Source organism: Gobio gobio (genome assembly GCF_949357685.1).
Source record: "Gobio gobio genome assembly, chromosome: 24".
NCBI classification, from domain to species: Eukaryota; Metazoa; Chordata; class Actinopteri; order Cypriniformes; family Gobionidae; genus Gobio; species Gobio gobio.
In genome coordinates this window covers 22,764,184-22,788,983 of record NC_137120.1, presented here as the reverse complement: position 1 = coordinate 22,788,983, position 24,800 = coordinate 22,764,184, and the positions used below count along the sequence as shown (strand labels likewise).

The window sequence follows — 24,800 nt, the reverse complement described above, 5'->3', positions numbered from 1 at the left end:
CACGAGTCGAAACCGCAAGCGGTGAGTGAAACTGCATTAAATGTCTGTGTTTTGGTGGCAATCGGCGCATAAGTGCATATAATTTCAACAACACAAACATATAGTGTGTAGAAAGTTATCCAGGGAGGATAATGCATGAATGTATTGTGCATGTGTGTGTGCATGCTCTCTTTAGCTCCGCCCACTGCCCTCCTCCATGAGCTCGGCTGTTTTCGGAAAGAATCAGTACAGCATATGTCTTTTATAAATGTGATAAAACTAAAGACTCTTCAGACATATAAAGGATGCGATACTACTCTATAGGTACACAAGATTAATATGAGATTGTCTGAAACTGTGTGTGTTACCCCCCCCATCCCCCCTTTTAGATATTTCAATATCGATGACAACAATAGTATATTCTTCTGTACAATCAATTTCAACACTATTAAACACACAAAAAAATGTAATAGTCAAATTGCTAGTGATAAACTAAGTTAAACTGCATCAAACTAAATCATTGGTGATTGTCCTCTTTCATGAAGCATTCTAGATGTAATGGTCTCAAATTACTTACCTTTTGAATATATCTAAATATTTTGCATAAAATGCACTGTAAAAAAAGAAAAGTTGACAACTTGAAATTGCAAGGCAACTTGCTGCACAGCTTTTTTGAGTTTACTCAACTTTTAAACAAAGTAGTTCACTTAACTCAATTAACTGAGTAAGGTCACATCTCCCAATTGAATCTTTTGTTCAGCTGATTGAGTTTTTATCGTTTTTTGATTTTGTGTTGAAAATAGTTTTAGTTTGTCACCATCATTGTAATCAGTGTTTTCTTTCGTTTGGCAGTTTGACGACTTTTTAATGTTAGTGTTTCTCTGGCTGCTGTAACTGAGTTTGCTATGGCAAGAAAAGCAAGAGAAAACGCAATCAGATGCTGTCGGCTGCTCAATGATACAAATATAATCATTGTGTAGTGGCTTAATTCACTGATTTTATGACTGAGTTTAATATGAGCAATATACTATTAGCTTTGTTTTATTCTGATTCTAGAAAAGAGCCAGGACGGTTTTAATCAGAAAAGCTGAATAAGGTTTAAAACCGATTGTACACTAAGCACTTTGACCTCCTGTTAGATTTACTCCCACAGACATCAAGAATCAGCCAATGAATCTCAACAATGGTGACATGCTTCATGCCGCAATGCATTCTGGGAGTTTTGCATTATGCACCCAGAATGCATTGTTAACTTGCATTTACAAATCGAATTTACAATTAATACTAGGTTGGTCCAATGATTGTTGAACCAACTTTTCACTGGTTAAGCCAACTTTTTTGCATTTAATTGTCCAGTTAACTAAAACATAATCATTAGTCTACATTTTTGTGTGTTGGATTTTTTACAGTGTGTACGGTGTAATGGAAGCAGCGCCTGATCTTTTCTTCCGTATTGTGATGTACAATATGGTGTAACAGATTATCGGAAAATGAAAAATATGTGGGCGGGAATTTGGTTCTGTCCGTCGGTTGTTGATTGGATGAAGGCAAATCAGGGGTGTGTTTCCCGAAAGCATCATTAGTCAATTATGATCGGCAGTTCCGTTGTTATCAGCATAGTTCAACAAGTCTGTTTTTCTCAACCATAGTTCCAGCAAACATTCGCAAACAGCATCACAAAGTAGTGTGGTCTGAACGACAGCTCTCAAACTGTGGTTAGAAGCTTAGTTTCTTGTTTTTATGACACATGGACTTAATAAATCCTTATATTGAGTATAATAATCCAGCTGACATTCTGTACAATCTATATATTTTATTTCGAATATATACAAATGTCATTTACGTCTTTTAGTTTGTTGAGATTTAAAGCACCGTTTTTGGAACAGAGCACATGTGCGTATGTGCCCTTGTACATAAGAACGAGCCTGTGGTTGAATCTGGAAATAAAGCAAAATTACTGAGAAAAATGAGAATTAGTGATCTGTAATGTATAGCAAAAAATATGGTATTAATTCAAACTTAAAACAGATTAATTGAAAGAAGATATTACACCACCACCTAACATCATTAACCAATGTGGTTGAATGACAAATTTGTGACAGTACGGTTTCGCGACTAGCTAGTTGATTTCTTCAACGATACATCATATACTATAGTAGTAAAGCAGCGAGTTAAGGCCATTACATACTCCGCAAGAACAGAGGAAAAAGTTCTCGCTCCCAGGGCTTCCCTGGTTTGGGAGTTCTCGCAGCTTGTTCTCGACAAATCATCTATGCAGACCTTTTTTCTTGTGGGTGTCCTAGAACTGTGTGATTGGTCAGAAATTTAAAGTGGCCGGGGTTAATGCGGAAATTCGGCACCTGTTCGGCACATGCTTTTCTCATGAAGTATGGAATATCCGGGCCAGAATGATCTTTGTTCTTTTCTTGCCACCTCGAGAAAACGAACCAAGCTTTACGCTGCTAAACGCACCCCTGAATGCAAGCTTGCAGTTGATTGTAAGAAAGGGGCGGGTTTAAGCTGATCAAACGATTGTAGGAGTCCAGCATACATCCCCAGAGAGAAGTCTTGTCGTTTCTCTGTTCAATTTTTTTTTTTTTAAATGAAATGCATACATGGATTAATTGGGTAACACTTTACAATAAGGTCTCATTTGTTAACATCAGTTAATATATTAACTAACATTAATAATGAACAATACATTTCTTACAGTGTGTATTAGTCTTTGTTAAAATTAGTTGATAAAAATACAACTGTTCATTTGTTAGTCCAAGTTAATTCACAGTGAATTAACTAATGTTAACAATTACAACTTTTGATTTTAATGTATAAGAAATGAATATTAACTAAGATGAATAAATGCTGAATAATTCTTAGTCCATGTTAACTAATGTTAACAAATGAAACCTTATTGTAAAGTGGCCATTAATTGTTCACAATAAGATCTAAAACATGCATTTAGAAAATAGAATAGGTGAATTTCTATTTTATATTTAACTTACAACTGTATCAGAAACTATGGTAAATTGCTTCGTATTAAAACGATATATTTTAAGTTTAATGTCATTCCCAATCTTTCAAAGCAAAGTTTTAAGATTCTCAGAGCTGGTTGGTTTGGTACTGTACATCACTCCAGTCTTTAATGAATATAAAGAAAATGAATATTCCTGTCTTGATATTACTGTTACTGATTTATACAAGAAACATGGCACTGGAGGTTATACAGTGGGCTGATTTTACCATAGTTAAGGGGCAAATACCCCTTACCCATGATAAAATCACTGCAATGTAATGGCCGTGAGTGGATTATTGCTTTAATAAAACACACATTGTACCATAGGGCATAGTTTTAATTTCTTGTTTATTTGAGGTCTAAAGTTTTAAATTACAAAAAAATAACTATAATAAAAAACCAGACCGTGCATTGTTAGTCACTGTGACTATACCAGCATGCACACACTTAGCTATTAATGTTAATGCTGTTCCATTTCACGCAGCTGAAAAAGAACAAAAGAGACTGGATTACGTTAATACAGTATTGTTTTTATTCATTTGTATGGCATTGATGAATAAAACTAAAACAAGAGTTGCATTTATGCCAAGGCTGACAAACGAAACCTCGTGTGAATCCAAAAACCAGACTTCCGATAATTCAAGCATCTGAACAGTTTTCAAACCGGCTATCGTGGAATTATCACTGTGAAATGTGACAGTGCGTATCAAAGCCACACGGTGTCATTTCGTATAGTGTGTGAAAGGGTGGTTATGTGTTAGGCTTTGGAATGGGAAATATGAATATAATATAACACATATATTTATGTATATACTGTATATTATACATAGCATGGTTCATAAATTTGAGAGCATCATTGTCCTTGTCTTGGATTCCGTCTTTGCCGATAGCCCTTTCCCAACGGTGGTTTATTTAGGGCCATCTATGAAGCATGACATAGGATACCTCACTGAACCGCCCCCGAGATGTTTTGCATAGACGCCAAGTTAAATTCATGCAAATGAGTATGGGACAGACGTTTGAGAAGATCTAAACAAACAAAAAAAAGAACGTTACGATAAAGAAAAAAATGACAAACACGAGTCAAGGTTATACTACATCTACCACATGAATGAATTGTGTGAGTGGTCACGTTCAATTTTTAGGACTCTAGTTTTAGAAAAATAAGTGTGATTATTTCTATATTTAAAAAAAGAAAAGAAAAACAAAATCAGTCCACGTAATATACTCTGTGATTGAGCATAATGATTACTGAAGCTACACTTGAAGCATGTTTATGTGTAGATCTGCTATATGTATATATTTTAGTACTTTCAGATGAATATTGCTCTTCTGCAGCACTGCCTATTTTTAACGCCATCAACAATGAGACCTACGCGTTAGCTATCTTTGCTAGTGTGTACGTGTGAGGGGCCAAGTCAACATGCAGCATTAGGTTCCGACAAGGGCAGTCACCATGCATAGTAGTCATGTTATGCCATTAGAAATGGTGAAAGAACCCCCCTGAAACAATAATGTTCATCATACTCAGCCATGGCTAGCCAAGTTTTGAAACGAATTTGCTAGCTGTTTCGTATTTGGATTTTTAATTCTACCAGAAATCACCGTGGCACCATTTGCTTCCCATGTAAAGTAAAGAAACCCACTACTTAAACTAACATCTTGTTCGAGGTTACTCAGACATGTGTCTTTTTCAGGACGTATGTAACCATGATCGAATGGAAGAAATTTCTGCAGCCGTTACAGAAAACAAACATTGACTGTAAAAGAAACACTCCGCACAATAAATAAAATAAATAACATTTCAAAACGAATGTGAACAGAACGTAAAAATGTAACACAAAAGCAAGGTTTAGATCTGTTGTCATTTTTAAAAACATTTCCTTTTTTTCATATTTTTGTTTTAATACATCATTTAAAGATTTCTAAAAAAATCAGGAAGTTGTATACAGAAGCATTCACAGACATCATTGTATAAAAGCTGATACATAAGAGATTAGCATCAGTCAACAGTGTTCTACGTTATAAACTCTTTGCGGGAATATTTTGTTGTTATCAATAAATAAGAGCAGACAATAAACGTGTGTAAAGATTTCGGGAAAAGAGGAGATTAGGAATAGTCTATGGCTTTAGCGGCTACCTCAGCCAAAAACATTGAGAAAAAAAACGAAAAACCTTGAAATTTATGCCATTATTTTCCTACCGTTTTTCAGGACAAGCTACTTAACCAAAAAGAAAACAAATTGGTACCATCTGTTTCTACACAGCTACATCAGGCTAGAAGAGAAAAACCCTTAAAGTATTCCTCTCCGGTTGTTGTCTCGGAAACAAAGGAGGTACTGGCGAACTTCAGTAGGGCGCAAACTTCTGTCGCTCTGGTTTCTTGATGCCATTGGCGGAAGAGATCTTGGCGGTGTAGGAAGCCAAGGTGCCGTGGGCAGGGGCAGCAGCGGCGGCGGCGGCGGCAGCAGCAGCTGTGGCAGCAGGGGCCGAGAGTGCCAGGAAGGGGACGGATTTGATTCCCAGGAGGCTGGAGAGGGGGAGGGTATAGGGGGCGCCCAAGATTGGAGCGTGGGGCAGGCCGCCCATCGCTGCCAGGGCTGCGGCAGAGGACGATGCAGGGGGAGCAGTCTGGGTGAAGCTCATGTTGAGGTCTACAGGGGTCGACATGGAGGAGGACTGGGCAGTGGATTTGGCGGTCTCTAAACTGTACGAGGGAGGGAAGGAAGGAGGTGGAGGAGAGGAGGGTGGAGGGACAAGGGAGGGGAGCCGGATGGAGAAGGGTTAGAAGGTTAAATAAAAGACATGTTAAACAAAAATTGAGAGAGATAAAAAAAAATAATCAAAAAACAGAAACAAAAAAATCATAAGAGAGGTGTGTTTTGCTGGTGGTTGCAACAGATTATTTGAGGGGGGACCTTGGCACTCATGGGAAAGGAGCTGTTTAATTCAGGGTGATGGCTTGGGTAGGGGCTTTGGGAAAAGAAACAAAATGATTTCAATATCAGTAGCATTTCCTTTATCTTTTATCAAAAAGATGCATTTGTCAACATGGTACTCATTGCAAATGCATGTAATCAAACGTGCTCTGTATTTCGAGGGCGTAGAACTGATTTCCCATTATCAAGTAGGGGGTGTGTTCAATATGCAGAACGTTCTGATGCAATGCATTGAAACGAGTCGTCTGTCTCGTAGGAAGTATTCTTAGAGTGACACTGATTGGGGGTGACGTCTCCAGACTTCTTCTAGGACATGAATAATCATGTTGGATTTTTAATGGCTCGATGGAGCTGACTCGTTAAGGAAATATTCTGACGATAGAGTGCCATGGGTTGCTACGAGATTGGCAAAAACCAAACTGATAGGAATTCAACTGATGAGAAATCAATAATATTAAGACAGAAGCAAAACAACAAAAGCTTTCCCAAAATATCTTCAAACCAAAATAGTAATTTTTTCCATGCAGGAAGCCTGAGGAACATATTTCAAATAAAATAATGAGGGGCTTCTCAGAGTGAGTTTGACATTCTGCACCGGTCTGCTTGTTGAACACACCTGAGACGAGCATAAATATTTTATTCAAGACCCAATTATTGCTCTCTTGTTGACTTACTGAGTCATAATATGCTAGAAGAATTAATATATAACTTTGTACATGACACTGCATCTGTTAGAAATCTTAATTTCTTTGCTTGCCTATACAGAAAATAGAGAAAAAGGCAATCAGATTGTTAAAGAAGCCACTAATTTGGAGTAGTTTTTTTTTCCATTAGTATTCATTAATGCATATGCTCCAGTTAACAGAATAACTGGTTTGAACTATAACATTTTTCTTGTGGTTTGAATTGTTTATGTGTGTTTTGCTAATTCTACCTCATGTTAATTGAACTGACATTATCAGTATACAACGATCATTTTCATTTGCCTGGGTATTAATTGTTACATTAGCAAATAAATATTTTGCCTCAACATTGACGAAAAAGTCTTTGCCGAGGAACCGAGCTGTCAGGAATTTACTTCTTTCTTGCCTGACACAACATTTGATCAAATTGCAAACGCATAGATCTCATGGGAGAAAATTACAGTCTGTCTATGAGGCGGCCAAAATGTGCTCTGCCTTTAAGCTCTAACAAGCTTCTGGCTTGAAACTTGGCCAATTAATCCCTCAGCCTGGCTTCTTTCCACCACATCTTCTTGCTTTGTAGTTGTGCAATGCCTCTGCTCAAGAGTGCTTCTTTTTTGGCCAGCAACTATGGACTGGAAAGACCCCTGATTGAATATTCCCAGAGGTTTTGTCAGGGTCTCCTACTTCAGGGTCTAGAGCATTATGGTGTAAAGTATGCCACCTAAACACATGGAGTGGTCAAGTACAAACACCCTGAATCTGTTATGATGGGATGGCTTCCAGTGCTTACCAGGATGTGATTAGATACTGGGCCAAGTTGATGCTGATTGGGGAGCCTGTGATGGTGACGTGTCGGTCACTAGTGCTGTCCAGTTGACTGCCGATCTTGATCTGAGCCCCTGACACTTGGCGGATCTCGTTGATTTTTGTACCCTGCCTGCCGATTATTGAACCAATCAGCTGAAAGCAAAGTGCAAGACTCATTAGATCAATAATAGATTTAAACAGCTATTCCATGACACAATTTCCAAGAAAAGGGTGTCCAGTCCTACTTCTGGTGGACCAAAGTCCTGCAGAGATTAGCTCCAAAACACACATGCCTGGAGGTTTCTTGAAATCCTGGTTCAAGTGTGTTTAATTCGGGTTGGAGCTAAACTCTGCAGAACAGTGGCCCTCCATGAGTTGGATTGGATACTATAGCTCATGGTACACAATTGCAACAAAATAAACATTGACAACATGACCATTTTTAAACAAAGGATAATACCCCTGTCACTTGATCAACTGCAATCCTGAAATTCATAAAACATGACATACAGCCCATCTGTGGGGTTAAGTAACTATTGATTTCAAGGACAATGTTTGCACCTTCATGCCCGTATCTAATGTGTCCCTTGACAAAGACTTCAATCTCTCTTTGTGTGCATGTCATCATTGCTGGCTCTGAGGTGCTGGTTTATGTGTTTGTTCATCTGGACCTAAGATGACAAGGCTGTGTCTGTGCATGGCATTGTATCTGTAACAAGCATCTGCTAATAGTTCTGTGAATCCAGACAGTCAGTTTAAACCAACAACAGGTGGTGGTGAACTAATTCATCCTACTGTCAAGTTTTTTGTTTAAAGTTGAGGGTGTGCAGCTCCCCAATAACTCATTGTATGGATCCAGATGATTTGTACAGTGGTTCCTGTAACTTCTGTGGAAGGTGTCCACAGCTTGAAGGAAAGGGACCAAGGGGGTTGGGTGACCTCAGGGCTTGGTGTCAAGCCTGGACAATGATAAAGTGGAGTGACCCCAACTGGGATGAGTAAACAGTTTATCATTCAAATGACTGACAGCTTGTCTTTTGTCCACCCTGCATCCCAGCCCCCAACCCTCACTTTGAGTGTGAGTTGGATTATGTGGGCAAGAATTGCTCCACAAAGCATTCCTTTCCTCACGAGTCATGTGGACGTCAAAGCTCCTGATTTGTCACACCGCTCTCCCTGGTGCCCAGGGGCTATTAATGGCTCAGCTGATTGTGGCTAAGTGCTTGCAGTCGACCGCCAGGTCTCGCTGCCGCCCTGACATCGAGGATTCCAGCATGTCCTTTGCACTGCTCCACATATTTGCCCACTGACATCCTTCATTTTTAGAAATCTATAAATTATACATCAAGCAAGCAATAGGATAAGTAAACAAAGTGCCGTCACCCACATGACCTCCTCCAACCTTCAACCGTCACCCACATGACCTCCTCCAACCTTCAAGTTTACCAAACAAAAAACTTTGTGTTTTATCGATTTCTTTGTATCCACTGAACTCAAGGTGCAATCTATGGCTCAAATCTGTCTAAAGCAAGAGACGGGTATATATAACCTAGCCAGGCCTATTTTAGGTGAATCCACTTCTTAGGCCTTAGTTTTGGAAGTCTGAGAAGCGAGAACACATCTCCCGCCAGCAAAAGCTGGTGTCACTGATGAGCTCGTCCACCTCTAACAGGGCAATCTTTGAACAGGTAGAGTTCTGACCCAGCTGCATCCGCTGCCACTGCTGTGCTCTCGAGCACTGATCCGATCCCAATCTAATTGTAGCATGTTTCAGGAGATTTAGGGGGGATGGTTCACCACGGAGAAACTGCTCCTCTATAGAGAGAAACCTGATTGCGAATGATAAACAACTTAGTCTGCCAGCCGTTTGATGTCTGTTTGATGTCGCCTTGCCTTGGAAATTCATCGCTGTGAGGGAATTTCAATAATACATGCTTTCCATCACCCTGCTTTATGCAGGAATATGAATGTACAAGCATACTAAATTAGCCCTTGATTGGAGAAATGGGTGAAGTTGCTTTGAAGTTTATCATGTATGTTGAGGTTAAGAACCTAATGAATGCACTCAGTAAGTCTAGTTTTATTTGAAGCTAGTGTCAATTTGATAAGAGCTGACTCTCTTTCTGTTCAAGGTAGTCAATGACTTCACTTGTACGGAATCACTCTAGATAATGCATCCACTCAATTTGTCTGCCTTTGCAGCTGCACAAGAAATCAAAAATGCTGATACACTATGTAAGTGTAAAAAAATCTAACTTGTTTAAATATACAGGTTGGCTTGTATGCCTAAAATATTTTTTTAAATGCTGAGGATATACAGTTGTTATAATAGCACAGTGTGTTTAAAAAAGTGAGTAAAGCTCAAAATGCAGATGCAACATTACTTTACGGAAAGTTAGGAAAATGGAATATTAGGCTGTTAAAAAAATAGCAGTGTCTGCATTTTTCTTTACAAAGTCAAATATTTACTCTATAACTGAAAAATGCTTGAAGATTTAGCTTTCTTGTCTTGTAATATTTAGTTGTATAACTACGGTTTCTGAGAACTGCTTCACATCTGTGTTGCATGGAGTCGACCAACTTCTGGCACCTGTGAACTAGGGATGGGCATTTCAAGCAAAAATTATATTCGAAGATCGCTGGGAATTATTCGAGTTTTATTCGAAAATCGCAACTCCTCCCCCGCATGCACGCATGTACGCATGTATAAGCTACACACATAAACAGAGAGAGAGAGGGAGAGAGACCATTCACACTCTCAATCTGTATGATAACAAACTGTTTAATTCATTAGGGAATAGGCTATATCAACTCAAGCCATATTATTGTAACATGCTGAAACATATGACTGTAATGTGACATCGCCCCAAGTTACCTGATAAATGCCACAAGTCTACAGCGTGCGCGTGAGACGATGTGTTATTCTTCTGTTGTCTCAGGGCGTTTTTACTCTGGCATTTTAGTTCGGAATGGGGCACGGTTAGCATGAAAAATTGCTAATGTGAAAGCTTACCTACAGAGCTTGGTGTGCACTGAGGTACCGACTCCGAGAACACACAACCGGAGTTCGGTTGCTCTCGGAGCTGAGCCGTGATTCACGTGAATGTGCAAACAACACTCGGGTACGTGCGCACTTGTTGTGGAAGAAATTAACCAGCGCATGCATTTTAGCCGATTACAATGTCATTAGTTCAATAACATACACGTAAGAGATGATAGTGTTGATGATTTAGCTGAGATACGATCGCGAGAGCGAGCCTGCAGTGTATTAGCGCATAGAGTGCAATCAGGGCAGCAAATGAATGGCAATTCACCGTCTCCTCAAAAGAGTCTGTTTGCAAGACTCAAAGCCGCCTTCAAGCGACACACATATGGTAAACCCAAGTGTCGTTTACTTAGCTGCACATAATAGCACCAAATTAATTGAAAAAAGCCCAATATATTGACCCGCGTTCTGTTTTCTATCACACCCGTGCACGTTTGTGATGCAAACGCACCAGGGTTCAAGTTGAGTGTGAAACCAGACCAACACTGCGGAGGCGGAGGGAACAATCAGACTCGGACCGCAGCAAACATGTCCAGTATAAAACACCCTGAGAGCTGACTGGCAGCTTTTAGGAGCGTTATTGCCAGCGCCTCTGGTTACATGAACGCGTCAGCACCACATCAGCACCGACAACATGGGGATTTTTTTTGGACGATAATCGCACATACTATTCGATATTCTATAATTAAATAACTAATCGAATATTCGAAAATCGCGACCCATCCCTACTGTGAACAGGTATTCCAGCCCAGGACGATTGCACTACATACCACAATTCCTCTGCATTTCTTGGTTTTGCCTCAGAAACAGTATTTTTGATGTCGCCCCACAAGTTTTCTGTTGGATTAAGGTCCAGTGATTGGGCTGACCACTCCATAACGTTAATCTTGTTGGTCTTGAACCAAGATGCTGCTCGCTTACTGGTGTGTTTGGGGTCGTTGTCTTGTTGAAACACCCATTTCAAGGGCATTTCCTCTTCGGCATAAGGCAACATGACCTCTTTAAGTATTTTGATGTACTCAAACTGATCCATGATCCCTGGAATGCGATAAATAGGCCTAACACCACAGTATGAGAAACATCCCCATATCATGATGCTTGCGCCACCATGCTTCACTGTCTTCACAGTGTACTGTGGCTTGAATTCAGTATGTGGGGATCGTCTGACAAACTGTCTGCGGCCCCTAGACCCAAAAAGAATGATCTTGCTTTCATCAATCCACAAAATATTGCGCCATTTCTCTTTAGGCCAGTCAATGTGTTCTTTGGCAAATTGTAACCTTTCAGCACGTGTCGTTTTTTCAACAATGGGACTTTGCGGGGGCTTCTTGCCGATAGCTTGACTTCACATAGACGTCTTCTAATTGTTACAGTACTCACAGGTAACTTTAGACTTTCTTTGATCTCCCTGGAGCTGATCATTGGCTGAGTCTTTGCCATTTTGGCTATTCTTCGATCCATTTGAATGGTAGTTTTCTGTTTTCTTTCTGGTTTTGGTTGCCATTGTAAAGCATTTGATATAATTTTTGCTGAGCAGCCTGCACTTCTTTGTTTTCCCCACTCTAATCAACTTTTTAATCAAGGTATGCTTCTTCTGAACAATGTCTGGAACGACCCATTTTACTCAGATTTACAGAGAGAAATGCACAGTACAACTTCGTTCTTAAATAAGGGCCAATTGTTTGACACCAGTTTTTTTCACAGAATGAATAACTTCTAATTGATCACTAATTGAACTCCACACTGCTATTATTTTGAATTAATAATTAAAATACACAAAATAAGCAGCATGCATGTCATGACTGTTGGTTCTGTTGGTTTTCTATTACTCTATTTGCCATGTAGAAATATAATTTCTACCAAAAACAGTGATTGATCTGGTTAATGATGTTGGACTGCTATTATTTTGACCACAACTGTACAAAGAATAATTGTGCAATCAGTAATATTTACAAGAAGCAGCATTAATGTTCACTTGCTTTTCTCATTGGAAAAAATAAATACAATTAATATTCATTTATTCATATACACAGTGGTGGCCAAAATTATTAGAACACCTGACAGATCCGAAAATATTTACCTTTTTTTGCTTCCAAAACATGATTTCATTCATAATGCTCCTGAAACATGGTTCTCTGACCATCAAATATCAGATGAAGTAAGTCGTACTGTTTTTATCCACTTTTAACTTTAAAAATTGCAGCAATTACAGCAGCACATCTCTCTGGCATAGTGTCAATATATTTCCTCTGAGAATTTCAACACTAATGTTATCCCATACCTTCTGCAACTGAAGGCTTTCCTTTGAATGTACAATAGATCTGTTATTTTCCGACTTGCCCAAATGTGCTCGATGGGGTTGAGGTCTGGACTTTGAGGAGGCCAATCCATCATTTTCGATGTTCCAGTAGATTCCTTCCATCACTATGCGGCAATAGTTAGAATAATGTTTTGGGTCATTGTCCTCTTGGAAAATAAATCCAGGCCCAATAAGACGACTCCCAGATGCCAAGTGTTCTAATAATTTTGTCCACCACTGTGTGTGTGTGTGTATATATATATATATATATATATATATATATATATATATATATTTAAATATTTAAATATTGTCAGAGGTCGCATTCTGATTCTATGAGTTGGTTAATTCTACATTTACTGAGACAGTATAAGGAGTTGTTCACATCGGGCACATACTTGTGTTCAAAAAAAAGTTTAACAAAGTACAACAGCGTGGAACAAGACAGGTCTCAAAACATGTATTTTAAAAGTAAATGTTTTTTTTTTTACTTGTGAGAGACACTGAAAACAGTGAGATAATGGAAAAAAGTCATAGAATACAAGTACATGTCCTATGTGAACAGTCCTGGTTTTATTCAAAAACGTCTACATTTATTAGGTACAAGTAGATTATTACGAGTCAGGCATGAGGCCTTAATATAACAAAACAATGGGAGTTGAAAATATGTATCGAGTCCACAGCTGGGCCCTTCGGCAGTTGATTAATCCTGTGATCTCAGAGAGACGTGGAGGCGAGAGGGAGCCCTGGTCAGCAGGCATGAAGGGAACGTCCCGTTGGCCCCCGGGGTGCAACCTAGAGCTCTGACAAAAGGGTCTGGCTTTATTTACCGTCTCTGTTTTGACAGCAGAGGAGTGCTAAGCATGTCAGACGCCATGACAGGATTGAACTGGATCTTGTGAAGCTCTTTTGGCAGGCCAGCGGGTGGACAGATAAAAACACTCAAGTCGATGTGTTTGAAATAAAGAGTTTCAGGCCAAAGTGTACCCTGAGAGGTGCTCTCAAAAATACAAAGAACAGGCTTTTTCTAATGTCTAAAACGCTTATCTGTCCATTCTCAAATCTTAATAAAGTCTTCATGTAAGACTTAACCATAATTAAGCATTATTACAAAAGAAAAAGTGTTGATGTCTTGAGCAATGCGATACTTGCAAAAATAACTTTTACTTACGTCATTTGGAATGAGAAGTTCTTGTGATGCTGTCTGGGAACTGGACTCAATGCCTGCTGGAAGAGGAACAGGTTCCAAGTTAACAAACCATAGGATAATTCACCGTAGTTTGTTTGCTTTCTTTTTTCCCTTTCTTTTTTTTCATTGTTTAGTTCTACTAAATTGGAAGCTCCTCTAAACTTATGTGGATAAGATTAACCTCAGGACAAGTTCTTTTCTCCCCTCTCCATCCCCCCTTTACCCTTTTGTGTGTTCATTGTAATTATAATTGCAATCTGTTTGATTGGACTAACATAGCACCAGAGTACCTGTTTAGCAGGTATTTACTTTTGGTTGGTGTAGCGAGTGGTGCAGAAATAAGGCCTGTTTCTGACCCAAAATGATCTTCTGTGGATCTGCACTGTGCCACAAATTCACGGGAGAGATTAACTTGTATTGAACCCAGAATATTATTTTAAGTGGTCTCCTATCTGTTAGCTGGATGCTATCACCTAACCGCTAATGACGTGCACAAAGCTAGCCTGTTTCTCTTTGCCTTTACTTCCTGTCTCAGCAGGAGGCCCAGACCCAGCAGTGCCTCCCAGCCCAACAGGGGCCTATTTAATAGACTGAAACATTGCCTTGACTGATGAGCTTTTTACCCCCGACATAATCGAATTCCCCAGCCATAACATGATAGGATGTGCTCTTGTAGTTTTAGCGGTGGGGGGCAACTATTGCATTTATTTCGACCCCTCAATTCCTTGAAGGAGGGGCTTTTTGATTCTCACATTTGCACCGAAAGTGCTTATTTACATAATGTTCAACAGTCTGTCGGCTTTAAGAGGGCCTACACAACAAACCTTTCGCAAATGTTGGGAATCTCCAGCCAGCTTGAAAGACATCACTGAAAAACTTGGCGTGGCTGTATAATTGATGGTCTGGTTGTGAGCAAGACAAAAAAAAGAAAGGGAACAAGAAAAGGAGAGCTTTAGCTGGACATTTATCACAGCTCTGAGAAGCCTCAGGAGCTGACTGTGGAGCCTTGTAAAATTTGGCTCCATTTTTGCAGCTGTAATCTGCATGTGCCATATGCTCCATGGAGCTCAGGTGTATTACCTTGAACCTGGGTGGCCTATGGGTTTTTGGGAGGTCTGTTTGAATCTACTTGTACTTAAGCTTTAGTTCTCTGGTAGAACTGTGTCACAACCACAATCGCTGTATGTAGAGATTTAGACTCTGGATAAATATAAGGTGTTTTTTTCGCACTTGAGTTCTATTTATAAGACGTTTAGACCACTTCAGTATACTACACATTTCTGGAAAAAGAAAGCTACTTCTCTTTTCATTCACACTGTCCCTGGCCTTGAAACGGAGTCAGATCACTTGCTCAAATTACTAATTCATGTGAACCTTGAAAAAAGGGAGTCCTACATGTGTGCGTAAGATGGCGACAAGTCTAAGCCACTGTCTAACCCATAATAACCCACCACAACCCTTATCTTACTCTTCAAATAGACTTGAATTGGCAAAACATACCGGGCATAACTTGGGTGGCCGTGGGCTGAGCCATGGGGGCAAGACCCTGCTGCATGGACAACTGGTGCAACTTGGCCAACTGAGATAAAAGAAAAACGGAAAGGAAATGTCACTTCATTTAATGAAAAGGTTTTATTATGCTTATCAGAAGAAACAGCTGAGAACTGAATCATATAGTTCATTCACAAGTGTAAAACACAAAAGGACACTCAACTAATGAAAGTTATGCATTTTGAGGGTGGTTTTCAGAAATTCTCTCTAAAGTTTCTTACCTCTGAGTGTGGAATGCCATATTGGTTTTGTACAGTATAAGCCTGGAAAAGACATAGTGACGAGTGTTAAACATCTTTTTCAATCATTATTTTTTAAAGATCTTCATAATTACTTAAACTACAACACTGGCAACAAGGTCATTCTGTAGCAGAAGTGTTTTGTATTTTTTTCTGAATTTCTTCAAATAAAAAGAAATGTTTTTCTCTCTCTGATCCTAATCATTAATGTGGTTGTTTGTGCTTCTCCTGTCTTTCAGAATTTACTAAAATATTAAACATTTCACTCAACATTATTTTCTTTCACAGAATATACAATAAATAATAGATGGGTTACACATGCCATTTCATGTTGACATTGACTTCAATATAATTGAAATATTATGATTGGCTACTTAACATGTTCATACTTTTCATATGGTTGTTCATCAAGGCGGATGAGTTAGGGGGAGAACTAGGGGGTCTCTCTGCCCCCACCACACCCACTCTCATATTTCAAAAACTGTATAAAGGGGACAAGATGTGAAACTAGAAGATCTTGAATCAAGGCTTCTGCATCAAAGAGAATGAGAAGCCAAATAGCCAGACGCAAAAGCTACAGAGAACGCTACGTGCTAGTCCCAGCGGTTCTCTTGCATAAGCCTGTTTAAAAGTTTAAACACGTGGAAGAGAGAGAAACCAAGGGAGGATAAAATGGAAAATAAAATAAAAAGATCAGTGATGCAGAAATGGCAGTCCTAGTTTGTGTCTCTGGCAGCGAAGTTAATGAAAATGATTGGTCACAGCTCTCAAGGAAAACAGTTTTTTTTTGGGGGGGTGGGGGACATGACCCTTCTTTGTCATGACGGATTTAGCTCGTCTCCGGAGGTGAGCTCAGAATCTGCTACGTGACTGCCACCCCTACCCTTCAATGTCCCTGATATTCTCCCATTTTGTTTAGCTATCTTTATTGTTTAGCCTCCTTTTCAATTTGTGCTTAAAATGTTTAAAATATGACTTGCTTGTTTCCATGGAGCACAAAAAGGGGTTTTGACGGTCAGATGGTCCAGCTAAAAAAACAAAAACAAAAAGTGCACTGTATTTCATGTCTTCTGAAGTCACACAACAGCTTTGTGCCAGGATAGACAGCAATTTAAGTTCAACCTAGACAACGCATCTGGACGTGTCATTTGAAAGCAAATGAGATTTGAGAGTGGAGGAGAATATTAAAGTCAGTATGAAGTGAAAATTCACCCTATATATATTTTGTAAATGCATGATCCTACTTTGAACAGTTCATCTGTGCATACGTTTCATTTGGCATCGTCATTTCTAAATCAAAATGTCATAACATTTGATTCTTTTTTTTGTTTGTTTTTTGACAATCTATTACACTTGGATGAACTTCACAATACGGAAGAAAATAACTGTTGCTACTGTTGCATTGCGGCGTCACGAGTAAACAATGACTTCAATTTTGGCCTATTTCCTACACAAAGTTATCCTGGCCTTTATTGGTAATTTTAATTCTTTCTGAAGCTTGACAGCCCTCATACAAGTTTGAAACAAAATGAGGGTGAGTAAATAATAATAACTATATAAAAAGTTTGTCAAGACAAACTGAAGTTGGCTTTGAAGTAGTTTCAAAATCTTGAGGTTTGAAGATTAAAGTAGTTTTGAAGCTTAAAGTTTTAATGGCAATCTAGCAGAAAAAACGATGGATGGATGGATGGATGGATGGATGATAGATAGCCAGATGGATGGACAGATGATAGATAGCCAGACGGACGGACAGACAGACAGACAGGCAGACGGATGGATGGACAGATGATAGATAGATAGATCTAATGTCTAGTGGTCTTCAGTGTGTTTAGACTTGAATTTTTGACAGTTGGAGTTTGAACAGTCTTGGCTCATTTAAACACTCCGTCAATGTTACTCTATGGGATTTTCCCGAGTTTTAATAGTCATTTTTAGGAATACCTTAAGTCCGATCAGTAAGAAAAGATATAGCAACGTAAGTCCTAACAGTCTGAAAGTCTGAGCCGAGTTTTGAGGTTGTAGAGTTAAAGCTCTAGGAGGAGTTAAGGCACGTTCACAGCAAGGACGATAACTATAAAGATAACGGTAAAGATATCCACCTTATTCCTGATGAGCCTACTGCGTTTTGAATTATGAGTGCCACTTCCTGTTTGGGGAACTTTCATTCAAAAAGACTGAAACAAGTAATTTCAAATCTTAAGGTTGCGCAGCAAATAAAGCTGATCCGTCAGTTTGACTGAATGAGCTGTCAATTTTTCTTCATGTTTTATTTTCAGACATGAGAATAACGCAACGCTTGGTATTTTAACGAGTTGAAAGTATGTAATGAGTATAGTCGATGGTATAACTATGACAAGAGCTCTTTTCAGTTGCTGTATTCTGTTCCTCATGATTATTTTATTTTCCCCCTTTGCATTCCGCTTTAACAGTATGAAAAAGGACAACATATACTACACATTTGTGGTCTGTTCTCCCGATTTAATTGACAATATATCGCAATAACAATTAACTGGAATGCACGCAGAATCTGGTTTTTCTCCTCAAATCCTCACATATCTTTTCGGGTTTGTTTTAACAGCTAAAAGCAATTCACTTTGAAATAGCATCACGCAATGCTGAAGTTAATATACGTTGCCTTAATGAAAAAGGTTTGTTACATAATACAGATATTACTACAGTGATATTTAACCCGTCCGTTATTGCTGTGGAAAGAATCGTGCTTTTGGGGTAATTCATGGTCTGTTGGAAATACCTTGTTGATGCTTTTACACTTTTAAATGTCCTTTTAATGTTTGATGGTTGAAGGGTGAGGTATTATTGCGTTCAAACTCAAAGAGCGAGCCTTTCACTGATTGTTTAAAGCTTAACGGAAGTTACACCCATAATTCACGCAAAGCGTAGGAATAAGGTGGATAATTCTAAAATTTGTTCTCAATATTAAAGAATAGCAGAGTTCACACCACAGCTATAATGATAACAGCACAGAGAATTGATATGGTTGGAATCACTTTCAGAAGGATTTAAATCCAGCTGATGAACTATAAAAACACTGACAGCCCTGTTGAAAAAAAAACAGCATATGCTGGTTAGGTATGTTTTGAAGCATGGCAGCTGGTTCGAGCTGGTTTAAGATGGTCAAGTACTGGTCCTAAACTGGTCCCAAGAAACTAGCTCCAGCAGAAACAGAATGATATCGTCCGCTGGTGTGGACGCTAATATAGTTATCGTTCTTGGTGTGAACAGGCCTTTAGAGTCAGACATTTTAGTCTCAAAAGAATAACTAACACTTTAATATGTAACACAATGCTTGCAGAGGCTTGGCAACATGCATGTGCTTACCAGGGAAGGATTTAAGGTAGCGAAAAAGGAGGCGGAGCATCCATAATTTTAGTCATTGCCTTATTATTTCTTCCCTGCCTGTTCTCTGAGCTCAGAACGCTCGTAAATAATGTAGAAAAGCATTAATCGCCTAGCTGAGCCACTTAACGCTGCGTAATCCTTATGCACACACACACATACGTGGGGCCTTCATTAGCGAGAGCCGTGGTGATGTTGTCAGTCCCGTCTCCTGGCAGACAGCATTTATCTCTGCTCGTTTAAGAGAATGTCACTGCTCGGGCCTGACACCTCGTCCTTACAGCTCTCGAGTAGAGTGTGTGTATTGGAAGGTCACATGGTTCCCCTTTTTAGCCTTCACATCAGCATTAGTCAGAGGAGGCTGACACTTAAAGGAATAGTTCACCCAAAAATGAAAATTCTGTCATCGTTAATTTCACCTTCAAAACACACAGGATTTCTGCGTTATTTATGCAGTTGTTTACAACTCTTTTTTTGTGTTTGTTTTACTGAAAATGTTTTCTGCCATAGTTCTCAACCTCAAGCATCTGCATATTCAAAATTGACATATCCGTTATGCTAACAAAAAATTTGAAAAATTGTCACTGGTTCCTACATTTTTTTTTTTAAACAAAGGTTTGAGAGCATAAAATCAGCATTCTGCTAAACATCTCCTTTTGGGTTTCACAGAAGAAAGAAAACCGTAGATTTCCAACTATAATTTTTGAGGATAACATGCGCTTAACAGTTTTGGCCTTGATATTTCGTGTCTCTAGGCCATGATAAACACTCTTTCATCAGTATGTTTCACTGCTGACTTGGGGATGGGTGATGCTATCAACTGTTCCTGTTAATCTTCATAGTAAAACATGCGCATATACACTGATAATCGTCTGCCTAAAAGACCTCAACGTTAAATGGAGAGATTAACAGTCATTCACACCATCATAGTGTCCTCAAATAAACTTCCCACAATGGCAGAGAATCCTGTAACTGTAAAACATCAAGAATAGATGTTTATTTCAAACAGAAACGCCAGTGATAAACACATCTTAAAGTGTGATATTTTTTCTGGAGGATGATGACTAATTTTATTCAACAATTTTATTCTGGCCTGTGCCAATCTCCTATGCAGTTTACATTGTATCCTGCGCATGCGTCGTGGTGCTCACGTGAAACCCATCGGCTGCCGTAGATCTCCAGGGCTGCACTGTTTACAATGTGAACTGCGTAGGAGACTGACACAGGCTACAACAAAATTGTTGAATAAAAATGATGTTTGTTTTTTTCGCACAAATAGTATTTTCGTCGCTTGATTAAATAAAGGTTGAACCACCAAAGGTGGAGTCACATGGACTATTTTAATGATGTCTTTCTGACCTTTCTGGGCCTTGAAAGTGTTAATTAAATTGCTGTCTATGTAGGGTCAGAGAGCTCTCGGATTTCATCAGAAATATCTTAATTTGTGTCCCGAGGAAAAACTAAGGTCTTAGGAACGGGTTGGGAACGACATGAGTGTGAGTAATTAATGACAGAATTTTCATTTTTGGGTGAACTAACCCTTTAAATACTGAATCTTAAATTTGATAAATGCAATAGGATCGAAGACATAGCCTTGGGGAACACCGTTTATTTGATACCTTTAAAGTTTACACAACTTTACAAAATCAAGTCAAAACACAATTCTCAGCAAAAAGGGTAAAGCCATGCCCAAATGGAACGTCATGTAGAAAATCAATCTTATGTCTTTAAAAACAGTCATTTCTGTAATGTCTCGCTCCCTTGCTCAAGTGGGGAGGACACTGGCTGCAACATGCGGCAAGAGGAAGGACAGAGGGGAACAGGATTCCCATCTCCATGCAGGAGTGAAAGAGTGCAAATAAAGAAAGAGTGGGAAGCATGGCTCCCTATATTATCCGTCATGGATAAATAATACTCACTTGTTGCAGATCCAGCCCTCCCTGAGCCACTGAGAAAAGCGGGTGAGACGCAAACTCTGACGTTTCGAAAACCTTAAAAAGGCAAATAGGGGACAGAGACACAAACCAAGGCTTCATTCGCATGTCATTACTCAGTCTTACGAATATGCATATTTCGCATGTACATCAGCGGCAATTACCAAGCGTGATATAAATAAAGAAAGAAAGGTGTTAATAAGGGGAAAAAAGATATTCTCTGATATGAAGCAATGAACATTAATTTCATTATTACACATTAATCTTGCTCTTTTTATGACAGACACATATAAATATATCCAACAGGCGATGTATCATAAGTAAGCACGTCAAAGTTTCAACCACTGCGATTAATTACACCATTGGCGAATGACTCCAAAAGCGCTTTTAATGGTGAGGAATATTCATGAGCCTGATTGATCTTAATGCTACTGTTATTCATGCATAGGAGTGTTGATGATGAATAGCCGTGTCAACATGAATAAACATAACGGCCTCTCTACTCTCTTCTGGAGACATGTTAGAAAATTATGTGAAGTGAATAACAGGCAAAACGATAGATTAAAGAGTGAAACAATAGCCCTTAGTCCGGGTAGACGGCATACTTCATTTGATAGGGGTGAAAACATGGCTGTGAGGGATGGAAGCACGGTTTGTTCAATTGCTATTCAATTAAATCTGACAGCTTAGTAAGGAATAGTTGGTAACACTTTATTTTACAGTGTCCTTGTTACACATTCCATGTACTTACTATAGTAATAAGTAGATTATGCATAATTGCATGCAACTAACCCTATACACCAACCCCTAACATTTAGTAAGTTCATGTTGTTAACTAATATTTATCAGTATTTAAAGGGATAGTTCACCTAGAAATTAAAATTATCCCATAACTTACTCACACTCAAGCCATCCTAGGTGTATATGACATTCTTCGTCCAGACGAATACAATCGGAGTTATATTAAAAAATGTCCTGGCTAATCCAAGCTTTAGTGAATGGGAGCCCAAAATTTGTAGTCCAAAAAAGTGCATCCATCCATTATAAAAGTACTCCACACGGCTAAGGGGGGTTAATAAAGGCCTTCTGAAGTGAATCGATGGGTTTGTGTAAGAAAAATATCCATGTTTAACACGTTATAAAGTAAAATGTCAAGCTTCCGGCGGAACACCTTCCATATTCAACTTTTGATATAACTCCGATTGTATTCGTCTGAAAGAAGAATGCCTTTTACACCTAGGATGGCTTGAGGGTGAGTAAATCATGGGCTAATTTTCATTTTTGTGTGAACAATCCTTTTAAATGTTTAATTAATGTATAACAAAGACACCCTAAAATAACATGTAGCCGAATAGTTTTACGACGTATTTGCACACAAATTTGTTCAGCTTTTGTTACACATATGAGGTTACGCATTGAATATACTTCCATCCCTCAGCCTCGCTTTCGTTTGCATTAAATTACATATGCCATTCACACTGAATAAGTTCTATTGAGTTTTTTTGCAGAATGTATTAGATGAGATTAGTCACAGGTTTAAATTCGAACATGACACATTTATAAGCGTATAAACTAACAAATGGAACTAAACTAGATGCCTTTATATATTTTTGCAATACTTTGTTTACATAATTCACACCATGACATTAATAATACACACACAACAAACAAGCTTCAGAAATATTTCATAAACATAGACTGCCCCCCACCAACATCCTTCATTGATGGACAGACTTGTTTTATTAAAGGAAATAGTGGCAGCATGCTGTCAGCTGTGTGGGGCTTTATTAAACTCTACTATATTAAGAATCAAATGAATATAAAGTATTTTCTGTTCACACAGCATATTTACAGGTGGGTTTTATGTTTTTTGATCTGCTCAACCCCATTATACAATCCCATTAATTATATTTGAGACAATTAGGCCTTGTTCACACAGGCATCAAAAATCTTTTTTTTTTGTAGACTAGACTTCATTCATACTGTAATGCCCCATAAGTTCTACACCATAGTGAGAAGCCATAATAGACATCCACAATGACAACTTGCTAATTTCTTCTGTAGAAGAAGCATGTATATTGGCATCATGATCACACCTATGCCGTGACTGTCACAAGTGATGTAGCAGTAGCAGACATTGACTACACTGTCTGAACAAATGGACTCCAATTTCATCCCTTGCAAAATGTCAGTCAGTCCTGAAGACTGGATTTGAAAAACAAATCAGATTTGTGTGCAGCGAGAACAAGGCCTTGAAGGAATATAGTTTCGCCCCCAAAATTGAATTTGACTTGGAATGTAGTACACGATTTGTGGACCACTTTTGTAATTGGTTTGTCATTTTGTTGCTTGACAACCTATTCACTTTCATTACTCTGTAAAAAAGAAGCTCTGGGATATTCAACATTTCAACTATGTTCCACAGATGGAAAAAGTCATATAGGTCTCAAACTACATGAGGGTGAGTAAATTATGAAAAGTGTTTTTTGAGTGAACTATTCCTTTAAAGGGTTAGTTCACCCAAAAATGAAAATTCTGTCATTAATTACTCACCCTCATGTCCTTCCAAACCCACAAGACCTTTGTTCATCTTCAGAACACAAACTAAGATGAAATACGATTTTGATGAAATCCGAGAGCTCTCTGACCCCTCCATAGACAGCACTGTAATTGCCTCTTTTAAGGCCCAGAAAGGTAGGAAAGACATAATAGTCCATGTGTCTCTAAAAGCAAAACCCCCCAAAAATTACGACTTTATTCAACAATCTCTTCTCGTCTTTGTCAGTCTCCTACGCTATTGACGTAGTAAATACAGTGCAGCACTTTCGAAGCGCTACGGCAGAATGCTGGCTTATCATTGGCCGAAGCGGTTCACGTGAGCACCACATTGCATGCGTGTGATGCTGACGCAGGAGCTGGCCAATGTTGAGCCTCCGTTCTGCCGTAGAACTCGGAAGTGTTGCACTGCTTACACTACAGGCGAGAAGAGATTGCTGAATAAAGTCGTTATTTTTGTTTGTTTTTTGCACAAAAAAATTATTTTTGTCACTTCATAAAATTAAGGTTGAACCACTGGAGTCACATGGACTATTTTAACAATGTTTTTACTACCTTTCTGGACCTTGAAAGTGGTAATTAAATTGCTGTCTATGGAGGGGTCAGAAAGCTTGCCGATTTCATCAAAAATATCTTAATTTGTGTTCCAAAGATAAACAAAGGTATTTTACGTGTTTGAAACGATATAATTAATGACTGAACTTTAATTTTTGGGTGAACTAACCCTTTAACACTTATTAAGGGGTGCACTACGGAAGATTTGCCCTTTAGCAGTTGAAGCTTAAAGGGGTCATGAATTAATAAATCAAATTTTCCTTGATATTTTGACATGCTCATTGAACTATAAAAACATCCTGTAAGTTTCAGAACTCAAAACTTTTTTATTTTCAACTATGTGAATGTCTCAGGCCCTGCTTACACCTGGTATTAAGATGCGTTTTGGTTGATCGGATCACAAGTAGATGAGGGACACATTCCTCTTTAAACCTGGCGTTTTAATCCGTCTCTTTTGTCCACTTTCAACCCCTTCTGTCCTGATTTCTTCGAGGGGATGGTCTAAGGGCGGGTAAATGTATGTTTATTTCAGATCTTTCAATCTAATGGACAAAATAAGCTCACGCAATTTACATATGAACGCAACAGGAGATCGGAAAAACCTACGAAGATCAGGAGCTTTCGTTTCTACCCTTACAGCCGCAAGACAA

The 24,800-nt window shown here is 38.8% G+C and overlaps 1 protein-coding gene across 11 annotated transcripts in view; it reads right to left on the bottom strand.

Moving 5' to 3' along the window:
- Window positions 1-3,502: 3,502 nt before the first annotated feature.
- The window catches only part of pcbp4 (poly(rC) binding protein 4), a 101,354-nt gene continuing 80,056 nt past the window's right edge, over window positions 3,503-24,800 (bottom strand). The window contains exons 9-16 of one of the 11 annotated variants that reach the window (XM_079808400.1): window positions 21,025-21,096; window positions 16,729-16,776; window positions 15,731-15,772; window positions 15,459-15,537; window positions 14,783-14,860; window positions 13,941-13,996; window positions 7,408-7,577; window positions 3,504-5,965 (exon numbers count right to left, since the gene is read on the bottom strand). In XM_079808400.1, coding sequence (XP_079664526.1) covers window positions 5,857-5,965; window positions 7,408-7,577; window positions 13,941-13,996; window positions 14,783-14,860; window positions 15,459-15,537; window positions 15,731-15,772; window positions 16,729-16,776; window positions 21,025-21,096 — 654 coding nt within the window. In that variant the 3' untranslated portion in view covers window positions 3,504-5,856. Of the gene's footprint in view, window positions 5,966-7,407; window positions 7,578-13,940; window positions 13,997-14,782; window positions 14,861-15,458; window positions 15,538-15,730; window positions 15,773-16,728; window positions 16,777-21,024; window positions 21,097-24,800 lie in introns of all 11 variants that reach the window. The other 10 variants (XM_079808399.1, XM_079808403.1, XM_079808402.1 and 7 more) reach the window with 10 other exon arrangements.